The 20,603-nt window shown below is 38.0% G+C and overlaps 1 protein-coding gene across 9 annotated transcripts in view; it reads left to right on the top strand.

Annotated features, from left to right (window-relative positions):
• The window catches only part of MYO5A (myosin VA), a 194,244-nt gene that overhangs the window by 76,234 nt on the left and 97,407 nt on the right, over window positions 1–20,603 (top strand). For 8 of the 9 annotated variants that reach the window (XM_032621152.1, XM_032621156.1, XM_032621160.1 and 5 more), the window contains exons 5-9: window positions 6,124–6,280; window positions 11,309–11,452; window positions 13,737–13,818; window positions 14,462–14,569; window positions 16,733–16,839. In XM_032621152.1, the coding sequence (XP_032477043.1) occupies window positions 6,124–6,280; window positions 11,309–11,452; window positions 13,737–13,818; window positions 14,462–14,569; window positions 16,733–16,839 (598 nt within the window). The remainder of the gene's footprint in view (window positions 1–6,123; window positions 6,281–11,308; window positions 11,453–13,736; window positions 13,819–14,461; window positions 14,570–16,732; window positions 16,840–20,603) is intronic. The other variant, XM_032621158.1, reaches the window with a different exon arrangement.

Consider the following 20,603-nt stretch of genomic DNA (forward strand, 5'->3'; position numbering starts at 1 on the left):
TTTGTAGTAGGAATAAAGTACAGTAAGTATATGAGTCTGTAAAAGTTACAAACAAATAAAATTGGCTATTTCTGAGAGAAAGACAAATACCATATGATGTCACTTACATGTGGAATCTAAAATACGACACAAATGAACTTATCTATGAAACAGAAACAGAATCATAGAGAACAGACTGGTGGTTGCCAAGGGGGAGGGGGTTGGGGGAGGGAGGGAGTGGGAGGTTGAGGTTAGCAGCAGTAAGCTTTTACATATCGGATAGATAAACAACAGGGTCCTACTGTATAGCACAGGGCACTATATTCAATACCCTATGATAAACCATAATGGAAAATAATATTAAAAAAATATGTATAACTAGAAACAATTGGCTATTTTTGTTGTGGAATCTTTATATTAATTTCATAGGCTCTATACTGATGGAACAGAAAAGTCAGATTGACCTGAGAAGATCTGATAGTCATGTGACAGACTTCTCAGCAGGAATTTGGTGTATCTCCAGGAAACGCTTATTTTCATTTCCTGAATAATCTCTCTACCTCTCTAGCACAGCTTTCATCAGTGTGCCAGCACAGTCTTATGGTAAATATTTATACTTAAAAGCTGATACTGCACATTGTCTTGTGAACTCATTGTCTAGTATCCACTTTAGAGTGTAAATCTTTTCTTCTTGGGATTTTGATCAAGAGCAGAAATCTTGGAAAAACAGAGCTGAGCAGCTTGAGGTTTGACAAGTGATAAAAATGTAGAAAAACTTAGCACCTCTCTAACAAGAGAAATAAGGATTAGAGTCTCAAGTGAAAGCCACATCACAGTAAATACACAATGTTGGAAGAAAGCATTATATTACACTAACTTAATAATTTTCCTTTTTAGCAAGGGATCAGATAAAGGAGACGCAATTCGATTGAGTGCCTGCAAGAAAATAAAACTCTAGATTTTGTTTCATGAGAACATGTTCACTTATAAGCTAAAAATTAGACCTAGGTGCTTGTACACTTAACCAAGGTACATGGCAACACCCAGTGGATGGTTATGAGAGAGTCAACATTGAGGTGTGTGGATATAGTAAAGTGGGTCCTGTGTGAGTCAGGTCTGAGGCTGGCATTACTTAGTTTCCTCATTAACAACCTGGATGTGAATGGAAAGTATGCTCATTAAGTTTGCAGAGGACAAGATGATGGTCTTGGAAAATATGAGCACCATAACCTAGAGAGATTACATTTTTAAAGGGTAAAGTTCAGAAGGAAAATGTATAAAATAATATAACTGATATGAAATGAATCTTACTAGATATAATCTAAGGAAAGACTGGACAAACCAAATACATATATAGATAGAAGGAATATAGACTCAAGTGTAACATCTCTCTCTTTCATCAACCCAGAGTGGATAGTCTATCCTTGAATGATTTATTTCCTGGGGTTTCAGGTACCTCTCCATAGTTTAACTCCTATTGCCTTTCCCCCATACAACCTAGTTTTCTCCTAATTATCGTATAAGGGTCAATTCAGGCATCACCTTCTCTAGAAAGCATTTCCTGACAGCTCCTCCTCACATCTTCCACTAGTTCTATACCCCTTCTCCATGCTTTCATAATATCCTGGATAGACCTCTTTTCTTGTAATTACTCCACTGTATTTAAACTGTACTTTTCAGTCTCTCTCAATAGGCTATGACCCTAGAGTCTTTTATCTTCATAAAGTGTTTGGCACATTGTGGCTACTCATTACATATTTGTTGCATGAATGAATGAAGCAGTATATTTACGTAGTGGCTTTTCATTCACATTATAGCCTCTGGAAGCAACATTGACTGAAACAGGCCGCAAGAGTTCACCTCTGCTTCGGAGCACCCAGTACACAGGCTATTTAGGATCATTGCAGGGGCCCTTGAGAGGACTAGCCAAGCCAGAAATCATAAATTTTCAGTTCCTGCATCCTTAGGATGCTCCAGATTGATCTGTCCTTGAGGAAGAGTGGTGAATCTCTGTTCCTTAACTTGGTTTTATCAGGTCCTTGAAGTGATATCTACATCCCAAAAGTAAAAGAAGGTTCTTATAAGGACAAGAAACCTGAAGAATTGTGAATAGTGGCTGACCAGCTAATCAAAATTTCAAAGAATAATGAATTATTATTTACATAGATGTAACAATCTAAAGCTTACAGCTCAAATAAATAGAGTAGGGTAGACTCTGATATTCACGTTAAAACCATAAAATTTTTTATCCCTGGTGTTTTTGTCTGTTTTCTCCGCATTTCTATTATACTTTTCTTGTTTTTCCCTTTGCATGTGTTTATTATGTATTACCCTTCTCCCTTCTGTGTCTCTAGTTGGCTCCCCACTTCTACCTGTCTCTGCTCTTGTCTCTTTTTGGCATTTCTTCCTGTGGCCACACATAACTGAAAAATGTTTTAAAAACTACTGTTCTTACTTTATAAAGATTTCTGTTTCCTGTTCTTAATTTAAAAGCAGGGGGGTGGAATTTACATTTTTTCTCTTTGTAGCCCTTTATTGATTTTGGCCATCTCAGATTCAGGGGTCCTACGGAGAAGAAATGTTTGCCCATTTCAAGTACAGCCCTTCAAGCCCATCTGAGCATCTGTAAGCGTGTCCTATTCCAATTGTACTTGAGTTTACCTGGCTTAGACTGCAGGCTATGGCCCATCCAACATCTGAAAAATCAACTCTGGAGTTAGTTTAACTTTTAAGTTATAGTACTTTAGAATTGAGAAAGACTTTAGATGCTATTTAATCTTAAAAATGAGGGAAACTGTGACCCAGAGAGGGCATGCAATTGCTCAGTCATGAAATTGGTAAATGACAGATCGAAGACCAGAGCCCAAGTCAGAGAAATTTATGTAATGGAAAAGTCATACTTACTTATATATTGGAATGCTCTACTAGGCTTCAAGAAGAAGGGAAGCCTCTGCCAAAGTCAGGGAAGTGTAATAAATAATAAAGTCCCTTAAAAGTGTTGGTCATATGGATCCAGGATCATAAATCCTGGAAGAGAAAATGTATCTGGTATGTGCTTGACATCAATGTGTATATGTGTGTATTTGTACAAATCTGTGTGATTCATTTGAATAATCCTCAACCTTATCTCCTTTAACAGTTCTCTTCTTCCCCATGGTATAGGAAAGGGCTACTACATAATGAATGCTTCAGTTTTTTTGACGTAACATTTTGTCATAAAGACTTGAAATAGTATTTCAAAGGCAGTACAGTTTAGGATAGCAGTTCCCACTAATAATTCCTTTTTGTCAGACTAGTGGAAGTCTCTTCACCTTGTTTGTTATTGGAAGGAATGCTGGGAGAATTTTGTCAAGGTAGCTATCACACAGAACTGATCATGCAGGAATTAGGAAGAGATCATTTTTCTAGTTATATTTTGGAAGGGAATCCAAAGAATGATGATACTGTCCTTGATTAATGTATCAAAGACATCAACTCTGAGAACATTAAAATACTCTAAATGACAAAATAAAGGGACATTGGCCCCACAATGAGAACTGTTTGGGTTTTTTATTTTTGTTTTTGAGTGATTTATCTTGAAATCAGGCATGTATGAACAGAGGCAGTGGGAATATCCAGTTTGAGTCTAGAAGTTCAAATAAAAAGGGAATGAGATAGTATGAGGTTCAAGAATGTTTTATAAAAATGAGGGTTACATGCAAGCCTTTACTATAAGTATTAAACATTCCTTGTGTCACCTAGGTCCTCCTGATTTTCCCCACAGTATGGGAGTCAGAGTATCTGAATAGGCTGCTTACAGGTGCTGGTAGTGTGATGTGAATGTACTTAATCAGGCCTGAGTTGGGTACTCCTATTGTATTTTTCAGTCTGTAAAATAATACAGTGACCACCCTTTCTCAACGAAAAAACAACCTTTACCGTAGAAAAGTCTTTCTACTTTGGAAACTTATTGCATGTACTTTTGATTCTGTCACTTTGGTGTCTCTTAAACCCATCTGCCTCTCTCAGTCATGGCCACCATAGTCTTTGTTCAGACTTTCATACCTTTTCATCTGGATCTCTGCCACCCATATCCACATTGCTGCCAGAGCGTTTTTACTAATTAGATTGTTTATTTTCTGTTTAAAACCCTGCAGTAACACTCCGTGACCTTTAGGTAAACTTCAGATTCCTTAACATCTCATTTAAGATCTTTATGATCCATTTCTCATTAACCTCTGCAACCGTATCTGTCATTACTTCATGTTCTAGTCAAATTAAATTATCTGATGTTTCCTAATTTCTCATGCATCTGAGCCTTCATTTATGTTATCTCCTTTCCCTGGAATGTTTCCTTCTTAACTTACTTTTCCCTTGCTTGCTTCCTCTTACTCATCTTTCTAGACTTTGCTGAGGTATCATCTCCAGGGTGCCTTCCCTGATCACCTCTTCCTTCTCTCAGTACCCCATCCCATGTATTATAATCTTTAATTATTAGTTTGTCTTTCCTCTTAGACCCTCAACCACTTGAGGATGCAGATCATGGCTTTTTAAACTTGTATCCCTAGTATTAAGCACAGTGTTTGGCACGTAGTAGATGTTTGCTAAATGTTTGTTGGATAAATTTCTTTTAAAAGATAAAAAGATCGTCTTCTATAGTGAAATAACCTCATAATCTTGTGGCCTAAAAACCTTTGAACTCATTTTGTCTCTCCATAAATTGAGGGCAAAATTGTTACTACCGGGCTTCCCTGGTGGCACAGTAATTGAGGGTCTGCCTGCCGATGCAGGGGACACGGGTTCATGCCCCGGTCCGGGAGGATCCCACATGCCGCGGAGCGGCTGGGCCCGTGAGCCATTGCCGCTGAACCTGCGCGAATGGAGCATGTGCAACGGGAGAGGCCACAACAGTGAAAGGGGCCCGCGTACCACAAAAAAAAAAAAAAAAGTTACTACCTTTATGTACTTGTTCAGTTAATTTGATGGATTGAAGCTGACTGCTGGTTTCATCTCAGGAAGTGGAAGTTTCCTGCTTCTTTCCCAGTCGAAATCGTGGCCAAAGCAGATTTATTCCTAGGCTAGGTTGGTTATTAAAGTTTTATTTACTTATAATCAATACACATTTACTGAGCGCTTGTGATGTGTCAGACTCTGGACTAGTTGCTGGATATTAATGATATGGTGACATAGGTCCTCATCCTCAAAGAAATGATAGTCTTATGAGCAAGTTCTTCACCTAGACTTTTGAGTCATTGTATGAATGAATTAAAGATGTAATAGTAGATAGTCTTTGTTTTTTTAATTAATTAATTTTTTTAGCTGCATTGGGTCTTCATTGCTGCATGCAGCCTTTCTCTAGTTGCAGCGAGCGGGGCTACTCTTCGATGCGTGGGCTTCTCATTGCAGTGGCTTCTCTTGTTGCAGAGCACGGGCTCTAGGCATGTGGGCTTCAGTAGTTGTGGCTTGTGGGCTGAGTAGTTGTGGTTCACGGGCTCTAGAGAGCAGGCTCAGTAGTTTTGGTGCATGGGCTTCGTTGCTCCACGGCATGTGGGATCTTCCCGGACCAGGGCTCAAACCCGTGTCCCCTGCATTGGCAGGCGGATTCTTAACCACTGCGCCACCAGGGAAGTCCAGTTGGTAGTCTTTGAGTTCTAACATATTTGAATGAATCAGCCAACAAATGAACCATTTCTTCTCTGGTAATGAGGGTACTTTAGTAAGAGCTGGAGTTTGTGGGAGACACCACAGACAGTTAGCTAGTAGATAATTTTTTTTTCAATTAAGTAGTATTTTCTTCTAAATTTGTTTGCTGTAACTCCAGTCTCTTCTAAAGGTGGTTGACAACAGTACTCTAATAGACCAAATTAATTCTCTAGGAATAAAGTGTGTTTGAGATATGTACACACAAAAAATTCAGAGATTATTCATCCTTAGATGTGATGCTTTCTAATTTAATGCCTGATATTTCTTCTCCCTCTCTGTTCATTGTTAATTTATAAGTAGTTGTTTTTATTAGGAAATGTCATTCTTAGGTTCCTTCCCACATTTTTGCATGTGTGAACCAGCAGGAACTCTCCATGGCTCATTGATGAGAATACAGAGAAAATCATGTTAATCACATTCAAAAGTGAGCAGCACTGTCAGTTACTCTTCTTTGTTTTACAGAGATGAACGAAATCAGTCCATCATTGTAAGTGGAGAGTCTGGGGCAGGAAAAACAGTTTCAGCTAAGTATGCCATGCGATACTTTGCAACTGTAAGTGGTTCCGCCAGTGAAGCCAATGTTGAGGAAAAGGTGTTGGCATCCAACCCCATCATGGAGGTAAGGCCATAGCGTTCTTACTATATTCTCTCATTAAGAAACAGGCTCAAAAAATTGATTGATACAGCACATGTCAGAAAGTCTAGGATCTCTCAACCAGTAATAGTAGGAAAGTACTTTTCTGGATGTTAGTGAGAGATCTAGGAAAAGTAAAAATCCAGTAAGGTAGACATTTTGAGTAAAGTCTAGCTATAGAGGAAGCTACTTTATTCCATAAACCTGCATTTTTAACCTACCATTGGATTGTTGCCTCCAAGTAGCTGGCAATGGCACTTCATTTCCTAAAGTTTCTTTTCTCCCAGTTAATTGACTTGTATCTATTGCTCCTTATACTGGAAGTATAAGTTACTCCTTTTCCCACAATGCTGAGCTTATTTAAGCTCTTTCTAAAATACAGGATTCACTGTGCTCAAGCATGAATGAGTTTCATTATTCCTTTGCCCGCATTTCATTTTCTGTACTTAGTCCAACCTGTTTAGCTATAAGTTTTTACATTTTTCCAGATACGAACTATAAACTTAAATATAATCTTGAAAGCATTTTTCTGCTTGTTTCTGTCAAGCATATCACACAGCTTTAGTTTAGAAAAAGAAATTCAATAATATAAATCCTTGGAAAAGGAAGATCTGTGAAAGGATATCCTTTCAAAAGTGGACTACGTATACAAAGTAGACATGCTCATGCCAAAGAAAACAGACCTTTTTGTGTGAGAATTTGAGTATTTTAGGATTTGTAATTAGAGAATTATTTGTGTATTAATATGATTTTAGGAAACTTACCTTTTTGTAAGTATTCCCATTAAATGGAGAAAATAAGTCTCAATAAATGGAGAGAAATTACTTTGGGCGTTGAGAAACAAACCTTTCTTAATAAAAACCCAAGTCAGCATTCTTTATTCCTGTTTTTTTTTCCTTTGTCAAGCTTTACATGTCACCCAAACACAGATGGCGTTTAGGACTGGCTTGGTGCACCCGTGGTGCAAGTGGTTTTCGCACTGATCAGTCCAGAGGTAATTGTGCCTGGTGTGCAGTGCTGTGTGTGACACTTCAGAATAGTATGCTGTGACCCCTTGCCCACAGGGCTGCCCTCTAGTGCAGCATGACTTCTGTTCTTGGGATTAAGAAAATAAGAGATGCTGGGGAAGTTAAGAGCCTCCTGGGCTGGGTGACCTATGGAAAGAGAACTGGAAATGTCTTCTGAAATAACGCAGACAGGAGAAAGCAGATGCTTATGCCAAAAGAGAGTAATAAAGATTTTAAGCAAATATTAAGATTTTGAAAGAATTTAAGCTACAGATATAGTGGTGGATCCCACTTGTGTTAATATTGCGAAAATATAATCTGTATAGCCAGTTTCTGATTTCGGTTCAGAAAACAACAGGGCTTTCCTTTCTACCATTATTTTGACTGTTTTTGATCATAACAACAAATTCTTGGTATTTGGCAGTAGTTTAGGCCATTCTTAGTCCCTAATGTTAGAAGATCCCAGAGTCTTGATTATGAACACATCAGGAAATCTCATTTCTCCTAGGCCTAGACCATATAATAACATAACTCTGGAATACGTCAAGTGGAATGAACTATTTTATGACCTTGCTATAGTCTTGTTCAAAAACTAGCTATACTGTTTTTTCTACAACGCAGATTTGAGTTGTGTTAGTAGGAGTGATATTAAAAATTTGGAATGACTACAGATACTACTTTTTAATATGCAGTTATAAGGAATTTACCCTGTTTGCTAGGATGAACAAAAAAAGATAAAGACAGCAGTTATACTTTTTAAAAAAATTTAGGAAAAAAATTTTTTTAAAGACAGTAGTTATACTTAGCTACTTCACGCTATATTATTTAGTTTCTCTACAAAAATCTGGATTTAGAAAATTTGTTAAAGAGAGAACTAATTTTCAACAGCTACAAATGAGGGCATCCCAACTTGAAAGATTAAAATGGAATGTAGGGCTGAAGAATGGTGACAAAGGGTTTGCAGTTACAGGAAGAAAATATAGGTAAAATATTGAATATGTGGCCTAGAAAATTTGTAGCTTTTAAACCTGCCTCAAGATTATGTCTCTGGAGGCATGGACATATACACTACCAAACGTAAGGTAGATAGCTAGTGGGAAGCAGCCGCATAGCACAGGGAGATCAGCTCCGTGCTTTGTGACCACCTAGAGGGGTGGGATAGGGAGGGTGGGAGGGAGGGAGACGCAAGAGGGAAGAGATATGGGAACATATGTATATGTATAACTGATTCACTTTGATATAAAGCAGAAACTAGCACACCATTGTAAAGCAATTATACTCCAATAAGGATGTAAAAAAAAAAAAAGATTATGTCTCTATATCAGAGCCCTTTACTGTGATGTCAAGAAAGGAATGTCTGGGTCTCCAGTGATCATGAGCATCCCACACCTTGAGCATCACAGCCCAGTGGCGTATGGGATTTGCACATTATCCTTTAGAAAGCAAGCTCCTCATCCTCGTCATAGGCTCCTTTTGCAAAATACAAATAATGTACAGTGAAATAAATGATTCTCTTTTACTCTATTTTATGACATTTTCCTTTTCATCCTTTTTTCCTAGAAATTTTCATCCTAAGATGGGGACAGGGAAGATGTTGGGGGCACACTGGGTCTTTTTTTTTTTTTTAATTTTAATTAATTAATTAATTTTTGGCTGTGTTGGGTCTTTGTTGCTGTGCGCAGGCTTTCTCTAGTTGCAGTGAGTGGGGGCTACTCATCGTTGCAGTGCACGGGCTTCTCATTGCGTTGGCTTCTCTCGTTGCAGAGCATGGGTTCTAGGCACACGGGCTTCAGTAGTTGTGGCTCGTGGGCTCAGTAGTTGTGGCTTGCGGGCTCTAGAGCGCAGGCTCAGTAGTTGTGGCTCACGGGCTTAGTTGCTCCGCGGCACGTGGGATCTTCCCAGACCAGGGATCAAACCCATGTCCCCTGCATTGGCAGGCGGATTCTTAACCTCTGCACCACCAGGGAAGGCCCCACACTGGGTCTTAATAGTTCTATTTCCTCTTCAATGACTGTAGTTGAAGATTTTCATCTCCATTTAGTAAAGAAGAATAATTCACTCAACATTTCTCTGAAATCAGTAGTAAAATCAAGACCACAAAACTTCTTTCCTTTAACAATTTCTTGCTGTTTGAAATGAAAATAGCATTAGGGAGGCTGTTATAAATATAGTACTTATAAGGCAGAGGGAGCAATTAGGGGGAATGAACAAAATAAATGAATAAATGAATAAACATCATTTATATACAGAACCTTCTTTCCATATTGGGTTAAAGGCTTAGAATCATAGAGTTTTATTTTTGAAAGGGACCCTAGAGCTCATCTATTCCAGTCAGTTTACACCTGGGGACACTAATGCTCCTTAGAGGATTAAATGATGACAAGTTAGTGCTAGGCCCTCGTGTGATACCCAGATCTTCAGACTTCTATTTCATTTACTCCTTCTACCATTCTTTGCTATATGTTTATATACCTTGTACTCAAAGACAAAAGGGTTTGTTTCAACTCTGGCCTGCTCACTTCTTCTCACAGAGTGTAGTATTATCTTGGCAGGTTGGCCACTCTGATCCCCACTGTAAGTAGATTGGGGCAGGGGGAATGACATATGGAGGTTGGGATAAGAGTCTGGGAAGGAGGAGAAGCTGTGGACCACCCTCCCCTAACTTGCTTAGTTGCTGGGGGAAAGTGCTTAGGACAGTGCCTGGTAAACACTCAGTAATTATTACTGCTGCTGCCACTGCTACTACATGTAACCCTTCATCTGCTCTTTGACAGAATATGTTGTGCTGAAAGAAAATTTCACGTTTATTTTCTAAACAAAATAAAAATAATGGGAATATACGGAGACTTTTTGTTGTGCTTTTTGTAATATCAAGTTTTGCTGGGAAAATATTCTTTCAATCTATAATGTTAATCTGAAAGTTAGCAGTGTTCTCATTGCCAAAACAGAATAGGGTAATACATGCCTTATATTTCAGAAAGTGAAAGTACGTTTTCTTTGATTGATCAGAGAATCTAATGTGTTGACTTTTATGGCTCTGTTACTACTATTTTCATCACTTGTGTTTGTATTGCTTTTTTTTTTTGTATTGCTTTCTTAATGCTCCAGAGCATTTTCATATCTTTCTCTCTGCTGTGGTTTCAATATACTAATCCTAATAGTCACAGGCTTTGCGCAGTGAAAGATATTAATTGTATGAAATTATCTTATTAAGCATTTAATTTATGCAATATGTTAATACTTGCTTTTCTAACTACAGCATGTTTTTTGCTTTGCTTTGAAAGAAAAATTTATAGACGCATGTTACCTAAATCAGAAAGCAGTGCATATTCAATTAAAATTTTTAGGATTATATGAAAAATTTAGCAGAAAGTTACATTCTCTGCATTCTTTAGCAGATGTCTTGCAAGTTAGATACAACTATCAAAATCCAAAGCCAAATTTTACTGTCTCTGGTTTCTGAAAATGGCTTTGAATTAAGTGGGTAATTACTAACACTCCACTAATAAGCAGTCCAGCTGGGCCTACTGGCTAAAGAGACCCTGAACACCAAAGCAATATTTCCAGGAAAATATTAATTTGTCTTAACCAGCTTATTTACATAAAACAGACTAAGTTTTTCAAGAAACCAAACCCTGTTATTTAACTAAGAGGGCTTGTGCCTAGGCAGCCCCTGGTCCCATCCGTTCTTTTCCTTTGTTGACATGAATGAGTATGTTCCATACCACAAATGGTGGATGAAGACCTCCCAGGCACTGGGCTCGAGTCTGCTGTTCCTGAAAATAATCTGTGCGAGAATAACAAGGCCGATACGGACTATTAGTGTATACCTGTGTGGTTGTGCAGTGAGTAAAGCATACAGTTGTGCCTGCAGGGGCCAAACAGGTTCTGTTTTTAAAAGAATCAATTTTAAAGGGTTGTGTTCTTTCTCTCCCTGAACAAATCTGTAAATGTCAGGGCATGAATTGCACTTCTAAAACCTTATTGTTTTCCCTTTGTCTCTTAGTCAATCGGAAATGCTAAGACAACCAGGAATGATAATAGCAGCCGTTTTGGGAAGTACATTGAGATTGGTTTTGATAAGAGACATCGAATCATTGGTGCCAATATGAGAACTTACCTTTTAGAGAAATCCAGAGTGGTGTTCCAGGTAAGCCGGGCAGGTATACATATAGATTGCATAAAATTCCAGAGCTCGTGTTTGTTGGTGTGCATTTTATTCCCAGATGTTCTTGAGCATGTTATGACAATATTACTGCAATATTACTGCAAACCACACTTGGACTGGAACATGTAAAACAGTGCCTATCAGAGGGTACCCCTTAGACTAATAGTCTTTGGGACTGGGCACTGATTTAGGTTTAATGGTTTTGACTGTTTCCTCCAAATGCTTGTAGGAAAAGCTTAGTTAAGAAGAGGCGCTATTAGTTTAGTCTTGTCTGTCACATTTCCCAGTTGATAGGGACGACATTGGTCTATGCTTCAGTGAGTTACAGTTTAAACTCAGTTCAAGAAGAAAAAAATTATCCTTGTCCTTCTTCCTTCCTTCTTCTCTCAGAATGTGATACTGTTTAGATAGAATAATGAGGGTTAAAAGGTCTTCACAACTCAGTTGTGAACTACTGTCAAAGAACACACTCAAGTGTATGGATCAGTGCCAGACTTGCATTTGCACATATGCTCTTACTCCTTTTCGGGGGGCGGGGATCTCAGTTCCCCAACGAGGACTAAACCCAGGCCACGGCAGTGAAAGCCCAGAATCCTCACCAGGGAACTTACTCCTTTTTTATTTGTAAATGGGAAGTACTACACATTACAGCACCGGCAGGTGTGCGTTCACATGTTCATAGGTATACTCAGGGAATGTGGACTTATCATTGGAAAACTCCCCATATAGGACTCCTGGTGACCCACTGCATGCTGAGATGGGGTTCCTGTAGTCCCTTAACTAGATGATCACCATACTGAGGTTCAAATAGCCCTGGCACCGCCATGTAGCAGAGTCTACAATTTCCATTGCACAAGTGTCTTAAGGCTTTGAAACTGCCTGGGACATACTGAGAGTCATGAGTTTGGGCAGCCTAGAGCTACCCTGGCTTTGACTTTGGGGGTGTGCCTGATTTGTGGCTACCTAAATGTAATACCTGATTTGTATAGTGAAGGAATAGTCACCCTCCTCCATTGTTCTAATATCTAGATACATGCAGAGCTGTGTTACTGTGCACACATGTATACTTGAACAGGTCCAAAAAAAATGTTTAGTAGCAGAGGAAACAATGGGGGAAATATATGGAGATCTAAGAGAAGATTGAGTCTAAATAGTACAGATTGGATTGATAGGTAGACGATTAAAGGGAAAATGGGTATGGTGACCAGAGGGTAATGGTGCTTAAGACAGAATGTTAAGGCCTAGTTCTTATTGTCTTGTCTAGAAACTTTGAAGCAATTCTAGCTGTTCCCCAGCACACAGGGCTATATAATATTGTGGGTGTTTGGTTATATCAAAGTGAGTCAAACAGTCAGAAAGAGCATACTTGATATTGTCCTTCGTGTACAAAGATGACCAAAGCATTTCTGCAGATCCCCCTGCTTTTCTAGTTGTCTGTGTACTGAAACCCCTGACCTCTTGCCTATTCATGCTTGTGGTCATTGGTATATTGTTAATTTGTTTAGTGTATTCTGTGCACTAAACACAGAAAACTAAGTTTTCTTTACCAGACACCAGCCCCTGTTGGGCATCAAACCTGACCTTGGCCTTACTTGCTCTATTCTTCAGTTAACTGAATACACTGCAGAATTCAAGGATATGACAATAGAGTATAATAATATTGTATAAACAATATGATTACAACTGTATTTTTAAAGTATATATGTGGAAAAAGACTGTCAGAAAATAGTAAGAAATGATCTTAGCATTGTACATGATTTATTTTCTATTTAAAAAATTTTTTATTTATTTTTAAATATATAAACTGAAATGATATGGACGATGTAGTGCATTTAAGGATTTCTTACAAACAGCTACAGTACATATGGCAAAAATGGGATTTTTTTTTTCTAGTCAGAAGTCTTAGGAAGACCATGAATCTAAGAAAATACTGTGAGAAAATATTGAGTGTTGCAGGGAAAAAAATAAAAAGGTTTTAGCTTGCTCCAGAGGCACTGATCTCTTATGACAGTGCCATAGAGCAAGCTGTTCACTAGTTCAAAAAGCATTACTATCAGGTATATTATTTTGAATGTGACCAACAGATACACACTCACACAGATGCACATAGCTAATAAATCACAAGGTTTAATAATCATAGATATGTATTAGGAAATTTGGGAGAGGACAGTTTATTTCATCAAATAATTAAAATTTTATTTTTATGATTGAATTTTCTGGGTTTTAGATTAAAATGCTGTAATTGAAAACTCTTCTTTTTTCAAAGGCAGAAGAGGAGAGAAACTATCATATCTTCTATCAGCTTTGTGCCTCAGCAAAGTTACCTGAATTTAAAATGCTGCGATTAGGTATGAATATGGCACTAGATTTATTGTGCTGGTATTGTCTTGTGTTAATTTCTGAGTTCACAAATTTACTTCTTAAAAAGGAGATTATCTCATACTGAAATATTTATGGGTGAAATGATAAGAGGCCTACAGTTGGCTTCAAGATAACTCATGGGATGAGGAAGTGGTGAGTGGCCGTATAAATGGAACAAGATTGGCCTTGAGTTGATACTTGTTTAAGATGAGTGATGAGTACACAAGGGCTCATTATACTAGTTTCTGTACTTTTCTATATGTTTGAAATTTGCCTTGATTAAAAGGAAAAAAAATGTAAAGGAGTTTACGTGGTGGAAATCTATGCAGTTCCATAGGTGGAACTCTATGAAGAAGGGAGTGAAGTGTTTGAAGAAATTATCCTAGCCTGTAGATTGGAATAAAACCTTTAGGAAAGGACTATTCATTTCACAAATTCTGCAAACATTTCACTCCATTATTTAATTTTGAGTCTTGTATTACAATATAACTAAAAACACAGGAAGTCAAATTTCAGACTCTATACACTTAATTGTGCTGTCACTGCCTCTAATTCAGAGTGGACATAAGGGTAGAAGTCAAGGCCTTTTCATAGACTGCACATCTTTTAAAAAATTTTCCTTAATTGCAGGAGACGCAAATAACTTTCATTACACGAAGCAAGGTGGCAGTCCTGTGATTGAAGGAGTAGATGATGCCAAGGAGATGGCACAAACCAGGCAGGCCTGCACTTTGCTAGGTATGTAATCTTATTCTTGAACTTTTAGAAGCAATAGCTTTTTGACTCGAGCAACCTTTGATTGGAATATTGGCTTAGCTTCATATTAAGTAGTGAGAATTGTTGAGAGATTTAACATCCATTTTTGGTGTTTTGTTTTTAATTTATTTTTAGATTCTTTATAAAACACAGTTGGACAGCAGATGAGTACAGTGTTTCTCTTGGAGGTGATGGGGACTGTACTGAAATTAGGTTATGGTGATGGTTGCACAACTCTGTAAATTTACTAAAAACCATTGAATTGCATATTTAAAATGGATAAATTTTATGGTATGCAAATTATTCCTCAGTAAAGCTATTTAAAACATACATTCGAGGGCTTCCCTGGTGGCGCAGTGGTTAAGAATCTGCCTGTCAATGCTGGGGACACAGGTTCGAGCCTTGGGCTGGAAAGATCCCACATGCCGCGGAGCAACTAAGCCCATGCGCCACGACTACTGAGCCCACGTGCTGCAACTACTGAAGCCCACACACCTAGAGCCCGTGCTCCGCAACAAGAGAAGCCACCATAATGAGAAGCCCGCACACCGCAACGAAGAGTAGCCCCCGCTCGCCACAAGTAGAGAAAGCCCATGTGCGGCAACAAAGACCCAGTGCAGCCAAAAATAAAATAAATAAGTTTATTAAAAAAAAATACATTGAAGGCATCAGGGGTTGTGGGACTGTTTACTTAAATTTTTACAAAATCTGAAAGCTAGAGCCAAATGAAATGGGTTTCTATATAGAAACTCATGTTTTATAGGATTTTTTTGTGTTTGTTTTTTCGATTTGGGTGTCTTTTGTGGCCTGGAAATGTGGTTGAGCTGGCTTGGTGACAAAATACTGTATTACATGTAGTTTATTCTGTTTCTGAAATAGCTCATGTCACTGTCTTGTTTCTGTATTTAAAAAAATATTGGATCTACATATAAATAAATTGACCTTTAGAAATGTACTTATATAACTTTTAGTGTTGAATTATTTATTTAAAAGCTTCAGAATATGAACAATTCTAAAGTCATATATTGGTACTTTGAGGAGTAACCTGAGGTGAGTTAATTTAATTTAAAAGCATTGCTAATCAGAGTATGGTCCAGGACCACTATGGAGCTTGCAAAAATTTAGAATCTCAGACCCCATCTCAGACCTACTAAACCAGAATCTGCATTTTAACCAGATCCATTGGTGATTCATATGCATATTATAGTTTGAGAAACACTGCTTTACTTCCGGGGCTAATTCTGTTTGTAAATAGAAAATTGCAAATTTGAAAAAGCCATAATTCAGGAGATGGCAGAAACATTCCTTGTAAGATGACTGTCTATTACTCTGTATATAGTTACATATTTGGAAATCATTTTACTATTTTTACTCGAATATAATTTATATGTAGTATTCTGGAAAAATCTTACCTTATTGAAAAATGAAGCCCGAGCTGGTAAAATACCAAGGGCTGTCCAGCTTTCTCATCCTGCCTGATCCTTCAGGTCCTGTTCTAATGCTGTGTTTAGATACTCGCTCATCAGGCTGGAGTGCAACACCAGCCTGAGCACTTCTAATCTTGGCGTCTCTTTGACTTATAGTTGGTCTGTAGTTAGAAGAAGTAATTAAATAATCTGACTTAAAACAGCCTTATTGGGCTACAACTTGCATTTGGAGTAGAGATAAATAGAAAAGGTAATAATGTTAATGAGATACTTAAATTCATTGTGTGACAGTGATGGTGATAGTTTGTTTAGCACCTACCATGTGTCACATAGTGTGTTAAGTTTACTATGTGCATTTTCTTATTTAATGTTTACAAACTCCCTTTGAGATAGTCCCTATTGTCCCTGTATCTCAAATGAGAAAACAGAAGAATAGAAGGGTGAAGTTACCTGCCAATGTCAGATGGCAGGTCAGGAGCAGAGCCAGGCCTCAAGCTGAGGTCTGTCTCATTCCACAGCCCATGCTCTCAACCATAATGCTAAAGCGCATTATGTGTTAATGTCAACAAAGATGAAAGTGTTGTTAACTATGACACATTATAATGTGTACAACATCTGGCATTATTCAAGGGTTAAAGATGGGCTTAAAATTGTCTGCTATAATTGTTTAGTTCCTGTTCTGAAATTGATCACTTGTTCATTTACTCTGCTGTTTCAGGAATTAGTGAATCTTATCAGATGGGAATTTTCCGAATACTTGCTGCCATCCTTCACTTAGGCAATGTTGGATTTATGTCTCGAGATTCAGACAGCTGCACAATCCCTGTAAGTTCAGAGCAAGCTTCGTGTGATGACAGTTGATTTATATTTTAGTTTTGTTGATTCTTTATGGAAACCATGTGTTTGAAGTCTCTCTATTAACTAACATTAGTAACTATCAGAGAGGTAATTATTAGACAGATACACTATGCAGAGTAGAATCTTGAATTGTAAACAAAGAAAAGTGGATTCAGATCCCTGGTGCAGAGTGATTGGGGTGGGGGGCGCGGAGGGAGGGGAGGAGAGAACTTGGATATATGTCTGATAAACAGCAGTGGGAAATATTAGATGTGAAAGTTGGATTGGTGAGACTAGAGAGAAGGGCTCATTTGGCCCGTGGCTCACATAGCAGAATTGGTAAGTTCATTTGTCTCCTCAGCTGTGGAAATGTAATATGGTTTAAAAGTTACTGAAGAAACTGTTAAAAGTGGTTACTCCTGGGAAGAAGAATTAGATGGCTGGGGAGATAGGGCATCTTCACTATGATTTATATATTCTTCCGCACATAGTGATAACTACACACTGAGCATTAAAATTCAGTTCATTTGTTTAAACTGTAACAAAACCTGACAGTCTCAGATTGTTCTCATTGGGCATTTGTGATTTGTGGTATTTTCTGATCACCACCATCAAAGATCACACACATACACACACTCACACTTACACACACGTACATATACAGTATACATTAGGTATTTTTAACTTTATTAAAATGGAGGCAGTTTTAATATAATTCTTTTTCCATCCTGCTTCCTCAAGGAGTATAATAGGAAACAATTTTGAGATTTATGTTTCACTCTTAGGACACCCAAGTTGATATTTGCAAATCTACATGTAGATTAATTCATGTGACTTAAATTTGGGTAAATTAGACTTTAGTTTTGAAATACGTGTTTCAGTGTCTCTGCCTGGGTTCAATTCCAACTTTACTATTTACTCTCTCTGTTTTGGGGTGAGTTACTTAGCTTTTCTGAACCTCAGTTTGCTCATCTGTAAAATGAAAGAGACTTTCTTTTCTAGCAGTTTTGGACTGGTTGCTCTGATTGAGCTTCATGCTGGATAAATTATATTTTAAAATATTTTTAATAAATACATAAGAACTTCTCAGAGGCCATAAACTGAGTGAAAACAGGAACTCAGAGAATGAAGCAGAACTCTGAAACTAAGACTCACTTGGAGGGCGTTTGCTGAACCCAGTGACGTTGAGCTTCAGTTTTCATAGCCAAATGGGGTGCAGAAGACAAAAAAACAAAGCCTAGCACTCGTATAAACAGGGGAACAGGAAGGAAAACTTCTGGCTAAAGCTGAGACCCTAAATGAGGAATTTGCTCACCACACTCTCCAAGAGTACAAAGAAAAAGCAAGTCTCAAAGCTAAGTGGAGGGGGAAAATATAGTTCCTTAAAAAGTTATAACAATAAACTGACCCTCACACATACTTCCCAGTCTGATTTCATAGTTCCTGGATGGTCCTCAAAAGCCACATACACAAAACTTAGTTTAAATTGGTCCTGGATTGGTAGTGCCCTGGATGCCTGGCAGAAGCAAATGCAAATCCACCTTCAATCCAGGACTCAACAGAGTCCCAGAAGAAAAGTTACAAGAGATATTGGCTCACAGTCAAAAATCTCAAATCCCATGGTAAAACAAAATAGAGCTAGGTGAAACAACAGAGAACAGAGTCAAACCTACTAATAATGCTGAAAGAAATTAATAGCATATTTGACACAACTGAGTAGGGAAGTGATGAGCTGGAAGACAGAAGTGAAGAAATGGTGCAACATGGGCCCCAAGCTGGAGCCCTTAACAATAGTTAAAAGACACTGAAGGATGGAGTAATAAAATCTAATTTTAATATAATGAGAATTCCTAAGGGAGAGAAAGAAGAGAATGAGGCAGACATAATGTTTGAAGAGGTAATTACTAACAAATTTCAGAACTTGTGAAAATGACACTACACCACAGATTTGGAAAGGCCAAAAAATCCCAGTTAGGATAAATAAAAAGAAATCCACACCTAGGCACACCGTAATGCTACCAGAGGCGAAGAGAAAAATCTTGAAACAGGAGAGAAATAAGACATACTACTCTTGAAGTAGCAATTAAACTGATAGCTCACTTGCCAACTGCAGTAATAGGAGCCAGAAAACAGGGGACTATCATCAGTGTTCTAGAGTAAATAACTACTAACTTAGAACTGCATATCCAGTAAACATACCTTTCTACAATGAGGAAAAAAACAGAGGTGTTTTCAGACAAATAGAAACTTGTGAGAATTTGTCACCAATAGGCCCTCACTAAAGGAAATATTAAAAGACATAGTTTAGGCAGAAGGAAAGGGATCCAGATACAAGATCTAAAATTCCAGAAGAAATGGTGAATCAATAAACTAGTAAAGGGCTTCCCTGGTGGCGCAGTGGTTGGGAATGTGCCTGCCAATGCAGGGGACACAGGTTTGAGCCCTGGTCCGGGAAGATCCCACATGCCACGGAGCAGCTAGGCCCATGAGCCACAAGTACTGAAGCCCGTGCACCTAGAGCCCATGCTTTGCAACGGGAGAGGCAACCACAATGAGAGGCCCACGCACTGTGGCAGGGAGTGGCCTTGGCTCGCCACAACTGGAGAGGGCCCACACGTAGCAGCGAAGACCCAACACAGCCATAAATAAATAAAATGTTTTTAAAATAAATAAACTAGTAAAGTATGGGCAAATGTAGATAAAATTTGATTAATTAAAAGAATAATAATGATGACTAGTGTATTGGGCCACAAAATACTTATTCATTACAGAGGGAAAGGTAGTGGAGAAACCTGGCAGCTACTCCCTTAACCAAGCAACCAGTCAGCATCACATGAGTTCTGATGCAGCACCCTGAGGAGGGTGCCACATCACTTCTCTAGCATTCCGGCCAAAAAGGCATGGCCCAAATCTGAGGCAACATAATACAGACCCAAACGGAGAGACATACTATTCTTCTAAAATGTCAAGTTCTCAAAAGACAAAAAAAAAAGAGTGAAGAGCTATTCAAATTAAAGGTGATTAATGAAACAAGATGACTAAATTCAATGTATAAACCTAGATTGGATCCTGGACCACAGAAATGTGGCCCCCCCCAGCCCGCCCTCAGAGGACATTATTAGGTCAATCAGCAAAATCTGAATTAGATCTGCAGGCTAGGTAATAGGGTTGTATCATTGCTAATTTCCTGATTTTACTCACTATACTATAGTTTTATAAGATAATGTTTTTGGATTTTAGGAAATAAACAGTGAAATATTTAGAACCAAAAGGGCATTATGTTTGTAACATGCTCTCAAAAGGTTCTGAAAAAATAACATGTATGTATATGTACGTGAAAGAGCGAGAAAGAGAATGATGCAAGCCAACTTGGTAGAATATTAATATTTAGGGAATCTGGGTGAAGGGAATTCTTAGTACTCTTCTTGCAACTTTTCTGTTAGTCTGAAATTAGTTCAAAATAAAAAGTTTAAAAAAAATAAAGTGAATCACCAGGCCCTCCTTCCCTGCAAAAAGATGGAACTAAAGTACTGGATAACAAAGCTTATAGATTGGGATGGAGTGTTTGGAGTTTGTGTTAGTTAATTACACTAAGTTAACTAATGTAACTTAATGCTTCTATCATAAAAATAGAAACAGAAGGTAAACCTTTCGAACTAGTAGAGAGGAAAATTAACTGAAAAAAATAATCCAAACATAGCAAGAGAGGTAGAGAAAATTTTAGAAAAGGTGGGACAAGTAAAGGCACAAAA

The sequence above is a fragment of the Phocoena sinus genome, chromosome 2 (genome assembly GCF_008692025.1).
Source record: "Phocoena sinus isolate mPhoSin1 chromosome 2, mPhoSin1.pri, whole genome shotgun sequence".
Taxonomy (NCBI): Eukaryota; Metazoa; Chordata; class Mammalia; order Artiodactyla; family Phocoenidae; genus Phocoena; species Phocoena sinus.